The sequence below is a fragment of the Phoxinus phoxinus genome (assembly GCF_949152265.1).
Source record: "Phoxinus phoxinus genome assembly, chromosome: 21".
Lineage (NCBI taxonomy): Eukaryota > Metazoa > Chordata > Actinopteri > Cypriniformes > Leuciscidae > Phoxinus > Phoxinus phoxinus.
Window position 1 is genome coordinate 1,777,640 of NC_136896.1, and position 10,000 is coordinate 1,787,639.

The 10,000-nt window shown below is 36.0% G+C and overlaps 1 protein-coding gene across 4 annotated transcripts in view; it reads left to right on the forward strand.

The window, feature by feature from the left end:
- Positions 1-5,282: 5,282 nt before the first annotated feature.
- Positions 5,283-10,000, forward strand: part of dlg5b.1 (discs, large homolog 5b, tandem duplicate 1) — a 40,053-nt gene continuing 35,335 nt past the window's right edge. For all 4 annotated transcript variants that reach the window (XM_079595075.1, XM_079595077.1, XM_079595076.1 and 1 more), the window contains exon 1: positions 5,283-6,255. In XM_079595075.1, the coding sequence (XP_079451201.1) occupies positions 5,961-6,255 (295 nt within the window). In that variant the 5' untranslated portion in view covers positions 5,283-5,960. The remainder of the gene's footprint in view (positions 6,256-10,000) is intronic.

The following is a 10,000-nucleotide window of genomic DNA, read 5'->3' on the forward strand; positions in this document are numbered from 1 at the left end:
ACTCGTAGGACAATTGATTAATTCAAATGGATATATGTTATCATATACTGAATTTCTACAAAAATTTAAGTTACCAGTTAAACCAAGAGAATTTGCCATTGTTCTTGACGCGATCCCAAAGAGTGTGATGTTACTCTTAAAAAATGCTGAGTCAGTGGAAATCAACATGGATAATCTTTGTAGTAAGATTTTCATCGATAATGTTAATGTTTTAAAACAAAAATGTAGCAATAAGATTATAAGGAATGCTCTTGGTTCTGTGTCTTTTCCTGCAGCAAGATTCTTTTGGTCTTCTTTATTTGGATATATCTCTTGGGGTAAAGCATGGAAATTGCCAAGTAAGTTTTGTGTCAATAACAAAATTAAAGAAGTGTCTTACAAAATACTTCACAGAATTTATCCTGCTAAGCATGTTTTGGAAAGATTTAAACTAAATATTTCATATACTTGTGAATTTTGTGCAATAGAAAAAGAAACAATTTTGCATCTGTTTTTTCACTGTATTTACTCAAGATTATTTTGGAAAGATTTAGAAACCTTTATTAATAGAAAACTGAAGTGTATGATGGAAATTAATGTTTTTGATGTGCTTTTTTATACTCAGAATGACAATTTGGAATGTAAAGAACAACATATTATACAGTTATTTGTTTTATTAGGAAAATACCATATACATAAAAAGAAGTGGGCCCAAGATAAACCAAATTTTCCACATTTTATAAATGACTTTACCCTATATGTACATCTTTTGGAACAAACTAAAAACAAAAAAGCAATGAAAACATGTAATGCTTTGAAAGCACTGGATTTTATGTAAATTATATTACTTTTTTTTTTTTTTTTTTTTTTTTCTCTCTTCCTGGCAGCTAATGTTAATGTGATATTGTGAATATGTAATACCTCTTGTTCTTGTGGCATTGAATAAAAAAAAAAAAAAAAAAAAAAAAGTAATGACCGCTTAAAGCGCAGCGCAAACACAGAAGAAAATGGTTGTATCGTGCTGTGTGATCGGCTGTGTTAACAGGTTCGATAAGAGTAATAACCCCAAGAGCTTCTATCGTGTACCTAAACAGCCTGAATCAAGAAAGAAAGCTTTGAATTTCTGCAATTAGGCGTCTATACCCAGCGGAAAACAATGGGAGCCAGCGGACCACGATCGCGTCTGCTACCTACATTTTGCGTTAAAAATTAAAACTAATTTTGTAAATAAATGTTACTAGTAGGTTCTATCGCATTGATGGGTTAATGAATGAATGAATAACTGTAGAAAATACCTCGGAAGACGTGTCAAAGTGTTTGTTTACATAACTTTTTGTGCATGCTGTGACTGAGCAATGGAAGTATAATAACACTGACATACCCTTATAAATTAATGGCAAATTATTGTATTTTCATTCATACATTTTACGTATATGTTAACCAATGTTATATATCAGAGGTAAGATAATTTTGATATAGCCCATGGATAAATTACACCTGTATTTTTACTCTAGTTGTAACATATTTACAGTTATCCTTAGTTACAACAAGTAATATTCGTAATTATTACTTAATTTATAGGCATCTAAAGATTTGTACGCCTTCATCGACTCTCTGGTAAACAGATGGCGTGTCGATGAGATACAGATAGATGTCGCCGAATGTCAAATCTGGCCATGTGTCCGGGCTTTTGCTCCAATTCTCACTCAGGTGATATTGATCAGGCAGAGAACATGAACCCTGGTTATATAAAAGCTTAACCTTATATCTCTTTTTTGGTTCTTCGGACAAATAATTAGCATATGCTGACAAAACACAGGTAGACTGCTGCGAGTCTGCGACATGTTTTGGTTCTTTCTGCCAACCAGTTCGCGACCACGCCCATATCGTGACGTCACATTTGACTCCGGCGAACATCCCTATAGGCCTAACCTTTGTCACTCCCACACCAGACATGCGTCAAAGCAGCCGGGGCAACTTTTCTCTGTTTACGGATATGACGAGACACGCACGGGCGAGCGACCTATGCATGCGATTTCCCGCGAAAACCAACCCGTCATCTCTTTAAAAATGCACGCATTGTGTTAATTTAACGCGAGAAAAAAAATAGTTTTTACGTGCATATGATACGCATGGGTAGGTTTAGTAGTAGTGTGGGACACTTATACGTTTGGTTCATATACTGTTAGGATTAGTGGTGTGGTACATGTGTATTACACACGCGAAAACGTAAACACTAATTTTCGCATATATTGCACGATAAACACAATGCGTGCATAGAGACGCATTTTCATGAGATCAGGCTTGAATAGAATAGGCTTAGGCCTATAGTGAATCAGGGTAAGACAAAAACACGTTTTGGAAGAATCATTGATGATGGACTTATTATTGGTTAATTGGTTAATTAATTGGTAAATTTCAAGCAAGAAAGTTACCTTTAACTAATTTAGTTAACTAATGAAACCTTATTGTAAAGTTACCATGACGAGACACGTACGGGCGAGCGACATATGCACGCGATTTCCCGCGAAAACCACCCCGACATCTCTTTAAAAAATGCGTCTCTATAGCACGCATTGTGTTTATCGTGCAATTTTTACGCGAAAATTTGTTTTTAAGTGCATATGATACGCATGGGTTGGTTTAGTAGTGGTGTGGGGCACATGTATTATTTGGTCCATATACTGTTAGGATTATTGGTGTGGTGCATGTGTTACACACACGAAAACTGCGTATCATATGCACGTAAAAACTCATTTTCGCGTAGGCTATATATTGCACGATACACACAATGCAATTTTCATGAGATCATACGCTTATAGTGAATCAGGGTAAGACAAAACACGTTTTGGAAGAATCACTGATGATGTATGGACTTATTATTTACATTTGGTTAATTTCGATATTTGGTAACTAGTTAACTAATGGAACCTTATTGTAAAATTACCACGTTTTGTTATGCGTGCTTGCTTATTTAAAAGTGGAAGCTGTAGCAGTGTGCGCTTGCAAGTGACATAAAATAGATTGAATTTGCATTTCAAAAGCACTTTCATCCATGCAAAGCATAAACAAAGGATGACATCTGCGTTCATTCATTTTTCAGGGTATCTTCTCCCTCCATTATCAGCATATAAACCCTGGTTGGTCAATGGTGCGTTCAGTGGCTGAAACAAGTGATTTGATTGGACAAACAAGTCCAGAGTTCATGACCTCATGCCTTTCCATAGTGTGTGTTGCTCCATTAGTGTACATTGACATCATCTGTGTGTTTTGGCGATAATCATTTGAATCCATTTGCCTGACACATTTCCAAACGCCATCTGTGATCAGACATATATTCAGTCTTTTGGATCGCTGTTATCTGGGTTTGTATGGAGATTATGTGAAGCAGACTCTGTAATCTGAGTTTCAGATTTAAACATTCAATGCACACATTGAGCTGCTCAAAGCTTTAGCTTAATATGATATAAATATAATCAACAAATCCTCTCAAATCAGTTTACAGTGGCGGCAGGGATTTAGACGATCTGTGAATGATGCAATACAGTACAAACTACAGTTTTAAAAGAGGAAAGAAAAGTTCCCATCAAGAGAATTAATGTCGGTTTGGGGCAAGTTGTCACATCTTTTAAGCGTTGGTCAATTGATTTATTGCAATTTCCATTGGCCGAAACAATGGTTTGATGTAAATGGCACATTTTAAAAGCGTTCAGAAACTATTTCTAGTGCTTTTTATAAGTATGTATCAGTTGGCAACATGTTTTTATACAAAGTTTTTTATAAAGCATTTAAATAGCTTATAATGCGTAGATATGTTTTTGTTATACTTTAGATGTATTTATAAATATATCAATAAACAGCAGTTTAAGACTCAAGACTTTAAGGTTTGTATCTTGTACAGAAATGTAAATTCATATTTAAACGTACACTGAGAAGAAGTATATTCACTGCATGGAGTGAAGAGTGTGACAACTTGCCCCGATCTCACCATTTTTGTTGTGATTTGTTGGTTCCAGCAGCAGTGCTAAGGCTAATAAAACTCCTCTCAAATGAGTCTGGCTGCGAGTCGAGAGTTTCTAAATTAAACACTCGGTGAGATTGTGAGGTTATGTAATCACTAAACACAGTCACATGAGCACTGCTCCTTTCAGGTCCTCATCTCACATATGTCAGGTTGTTTTGTTTTATCTCAAATTACACAGGGATCAATCCTGCTATGAGCTAAACTACATTCTCATGTCCGTCCATAGAAACATTAAAGATTTGAAATCTTGATTGGATGTTCATTTTTGTCTTGTGACTGTACATGCTGCACTACACAATGAAAGTAATTTATGATAATTTATGGAATCAATCAAATCCTTAATTGAAACATAAATATTCAGTTCTTTTTTTTTAATTGGTGATACATTTCCAGTGTCTTCAATATCGCATTCAATCACATTAGTCTTTTATTTTGTAAAATCACAGTTCCTTAATGACATCACCTGACAGGAAGTGACATCATTTTGGAGGGAAATCAGCAGCAGCACAAACATCATCAGGAAGAATTTGATGGATTCCGTGATGTTTTGTGTTGTTTGCTGATTTGTGTCGCTCTATTTGACCAAAGAACGTGGATCAGTTTGATAATATCAAATACCAAAGATATTATTTTTGAAATAAAGTTAAAAATATGAAAAGGAACTTCAAACTGACGTTTGCTAACTATGAACATCCTGTTAATTGAAGTTATAATAAGTGAATATGTTTTTTTTATTAGTTAAAATCTGTGTATTGAAATACTCCCTTTGGCTGTAATGGTTTATTATGAGCTGCAATGATTAATGTGTGTTTTCTGTGGACGACAGTGTGTGTGTGTTGAGCATCGTTCAGGTTACACATTACACAACACAAGAGTTAACAATGGAAAATCAAACATTAGATCTAGCATCATGTCCTAAATATCATATTCTGTGCTTTGTGGACTTTACTGTTTAAACCACAACCAGATAAAATGCCAAATAACCTTGGCGACAGGAAACTATCTCTGTTTTGTGAGCAATGGTTGTTTTATTAACCTCAGCTTTATCTTATAAACATATGGGTTTGTGGATTTTTAACATTAACATACACCTTATGCATATGATGACTATATTTTATACACCTTTCCAGCATTTTTAAATACAGTTTTTGAGTTAATCAGTTTTGTGCACTGAATTTTTAACAGTAAAAGTGTAAAAAAAAAAGTTAATAATAAATTAATAATAATCAGGCATTTAATATAAACTCACAAAAATAACAATCGGACACATGTTTATATTCAGGCAGTTTTATAGAGATGACATCATTATCTAAGAGTTGACGATTACAGGAAAAGCATAAAAGAAAAAACAACAACATGAAAGTGTTTTGTTACTTTGTACTCATCTGTTAATAATGAAATAATCTCGCCAGTGAACGCCTAGGTGTTTTATCGGAAGCCCCGCCCCTCTCTGGTTCCACTCCCATTTAACCGCTTTGAGTGGCATGTAGCAGCCACGCCTCTCTCTCGTTCCCCTCTCGTTGAACCGGTTTGATTGGCAGGCGGGAGCCCCGCCCCATTCTCCGCGCCCCTCCCTCTGCTAGGCTTTGATTGGCAGATGATAGCAGCTGCGGAGTTGTGGAGTCATGGCGGAGCTCCGCCGCACCTCTGATCATTGGAGTTACTGCGAGAATTTGTGATAAACTGTCAAACTTTATAACAAATTTTAAAATGATCGAAAGCGAGTTAAAGTTACGAGCGCCGTCGGACCATCGTCAGTCGATTTGAAACCGAGAACTGGCAAAGATGTGAGACTCTCCGGAGCCGAAGAAGAAGAAGAAAAAAAACCGTTGGAGTCTCTCCTAAAGTCGCAAATATGGCTTCTTGCTTCTTACAATCACACACAAAAAACTCTTTAACAGGAGCGTCGTTGTTTTCAGCGCTTTGTGTCGTTCTGTAGCGGGGCGGACCGGGTGTGATGGATCCAAAGCACAAAGAGTTGTTAGAGCAGTGCCAGGAAAAGTTGTCGGAGTCCGTCACAGATGTGGACCGGGTTCTGGAGCTGCTGGCCCAGTCAGGGAGTCTGAGCCCGGCCGAGCGAGCGGAGCTCGACAGAAACTGCTCCAGCTCCGCCGAGAAGGTCCATCTTCTCCTCAAGACTCTGGTGGAGAAGAAGGAGAGGGATCATTTCCAGGAGTTCTGCTGGGCTCTGGAGAAAACCCACCCGGTGCTGCTCAGCGCTCTGCTGCCTGCGAACAACCACAACAACACGGGTACACACATCCACTGGGAAAACTTCCACAACACTCCTCCAGTCAGGCTTACTAGTCACAACACCTTCGTTTAGTTTGTTGTCATTCCAGCATTATATCCAGATTAATGTTATTTAACCTGGTTAACCCAACAATACAAGAACTAACAATATAGATATGAACTATTATCATATGGACATATGATTTGATCAAATATGAACTTAACATATAGAAACACTAGGGACATTTACAATTTTACATTCATATATGAGTATACTTATATATATATGCCAGGATTTGAATATTTAATAACGTTTTTAATATCAGTCTGTCTGCATCTGATTCTGAAACTTTGTATTTAAATTTTAGGTAAGGTACCTTCATTTTTTTGCAGTACACTTAAATTTTTTAGTACAAATATTCAAAATGGTCTCTATATGTATTCAATACCGGTCAAAAGTTACTATTTACATTTTTTGTTGTTGAAAAGTCTCTTATGCTCATTAAGGCTGCATTTATTGTAATTTAAATCTGAATATATAGTATACAAAGTTAAAAAGAATAACATTCAAAGTAGAAATATTTCCAACAATATCAATCTTGGCTCACAGTGTTGTCTTCAAACTTTTAAACTGTAGTTTGGATAAATTTTAAATAAATGCTGTTCTTTTTAAAAATGTTATTCATCAATGAATCCTGAAAAAATGATCACAGGTAAAAAAAACAACTAAGTTTCCAACATTGATAATAAATCATATTATACTGATTTCTGAAGGATCATGTGACACTGAAGAGTGAAGACTTATGCTGAAAATCACAGTAATAAATTACACTTTACTATATATTCACACAGAAAACAAACAGCTGTTTTCAATTTTAATAATTTTGCAATTAATAGGCTATTTTGATCAAATAAATGCAGGCTTGATGAGCAGAAGAGACTTCTTTTCAAAAACATTAAAAATAGTAATGTTTCCAAACTTTTGACCAGTACTGTATCATAAAAGCTGCATGCATAATAATTATGCATGATTTATGTTAAATAGTTTTAGCTTTAGTGTCATTTATTGATGTCATTATGACATGTAATGTATGTAGCCTTATTTGTAATGAGAAGTATTGGTTCTTTGAATAGAGCAGTTTGAACTTTGCACTGGACAGATGCTGATGTGTGTTCTTATAGAAAACACAGATCCGTGGCCGGTGAGTAAAGCGTTACGAAGCTGTTGTGTAAATCTGCCGTGCGAGACAGCGTACAGTAAATGTGTTACAGATGTTCCTCAGATTCCTGCGGCCAAAAAAACTCATCAGACGTGCAGGGATTGTGCCATAAGCCAGAAATAGCTGCCGTCTATAAAATAATGCAGCTTAAAGCTGGATCAAATAACATTACCTAGAAAGCCATTAAACCCATGTTACAGGAATCTGATTGGATGACATAGACAAGACATATGATAAAAGGTAAATGTATTGTTGATTAAAATGCTAAATTTGGTATTACATTGTGTGTGTGTAAATGAATAGTCTTGGACACTAGAGGACAATAGAGACACCAGAATAACAATATTCATGATTCTGAAGCTGAAAACACAGAATTATTTTAGACGAATATGCTTTCACTCTTTCACTGACTAGATATATTTAAAATAATGTAGGCCACTTTTTACTGGTAACAATACATCTGGCATTATCAGGACCCACATATTCCCCCATTGCATTATTATACATTATATTCAACATTATATATAGTAGTACTGACACTAAAACTCTGAAAACTTGAATTTTATTTTGGGTGAACTATACACAATACTTAATATTGTCAGTATCCACACGATACATTTTGTTGCATTTTTGTATTGCGATATATTGTTACACTCCCAGTCCTGAGTGAGTGTGTCCATAATAGGCCAGCTGACCTCCTCACTTATATAAAACCCCTATAGAACGTGACGGCAAGCACAAATCCACATCGATTTTTAGCGATAACATATAGAGCTTTCAAAGCAGATGCCATGAGCTCTGAGGGGAAGTGAGAGGTTATTAAAACATGTTTAATAATCAAATTTTTGGGTAAAATTAGACCACCTGTAACCCGGAAGTGTTGCATAATAGAGGACAAAGCGGCGATTTTATATATATATATATATTCTTTTTACTTTTTATATTTGTAATTGATTATACATTAGTCTGCGCAGTTAATAGAGTCCTAACACTTGATCATATGAATTAATAATGAACAATACATTTTACAGCATTTTTGTTAGTTAATAAAAATGTTCACAGTAGTTCACACAGTGCATTGGCTTATATTAAAGGCACACTATGTAAGATTTTTGGATCAAAATATAAAAAAACCCACTAGAACAATGTTATATATTATTTTGTTGATTAATATATATACATATATATATATATATATATATATATATATATATATACTTAATTATCCCAAATGTTTCTAAGAGTGTTTAAATCCAGATAAATAAGCAGTTTTAACCAGGACACGCCTATCAATAACATCATACCCGCGTTACCCTCGATTTCCAGTTTTATTTTGTAGTAACCATAGAAAAATTATTTAATATATTATGTTTTATTAGACAGGTGAGCAACTGTGGATACATTCATCGACAGAATATGAATCATTGGTATACAGCTCAACACATTTAGTCTCGTTTTCTTGATTTACCGCGAGTACCATGTTTTTACCATGCCTAACCTCGATCTCGCTCACTGCAGTGTCTCATATAGTAGCTGCATAGTAGCATTATAACATAACTTTCAACACACTCAATAATAATATGATAAAACAGCGCTGCGTTACCCCACACACACATGACTGGAAGAAGCAGTAGCGGCGTCTGCGGGATAATAAAAGCTCCACTGTTCTCGAGCTCGTCTCTCATTAGCAATCGCTCCAGCGGCCTCGTTCTGCTCCAACGGCTTTCGTAACGTTAATAAATCTTTAATACGGTCATCTATGAATATAATTTTTGCCCGAGTCCACCGTATTCTCCACCGGCTGTAGAGGTGAAACAACAACATTATTCCGCGAAATCACGTCGTCATCAAGCTACGCCTTAGTTTTGAATTAATGCCCCCTAGTGGTGAAAAGTTACATATTGTGCCTTTAACAGACAATATGTCATTTGTAAATGTTTAACATTAACATTAAATGCGATTTAAATTATTGTTCATTGTTAGGTAATTCATGTTAATAAATGAAACCTTGTCAATTATTAACCATGGTTTGTGATTATGCAGTTATGTGATTTGTAGTGGTTTATGGGACGGGTGCTTCAGTCATATAGAGCGCATTAGTCTCAGCTGATGAAGATGACCTGTAATGAAGGCTGAGTTTAGAGCTGGTCTGGAGAGATGAGCTGTGTGTGTGTGTGTGTGTGTGTGTGTGTGTGTGTGTGTGTGTGTGTGTGATGAGCTGTCATGACTCTGTCCAGTTAGTGGAGGAGTTTCTCAGGGCTGTGAGTAATGAAGGACACTGAGATTCTACCCAGCATGCAGTCTGGCACACATAGAGAGGGCTCAACAGATTGAGCGCCTTTCTCTGTCAGGTCCAAGTTTCCGTTGTCCGGCTCACAGCTGTGTGTGTGTGTGTGTGTGTAATGTGTGTGTGTGCGTGAGAGAGAGAGAGAGAGAATTAAAGAGAAGTCCAGTTTAGGGTCTGTACTTTGCCAAGCTTCTTGCACTCGGTTTAAATGCCAGACAGGACACACACACACACACACACACACACACACACACACAC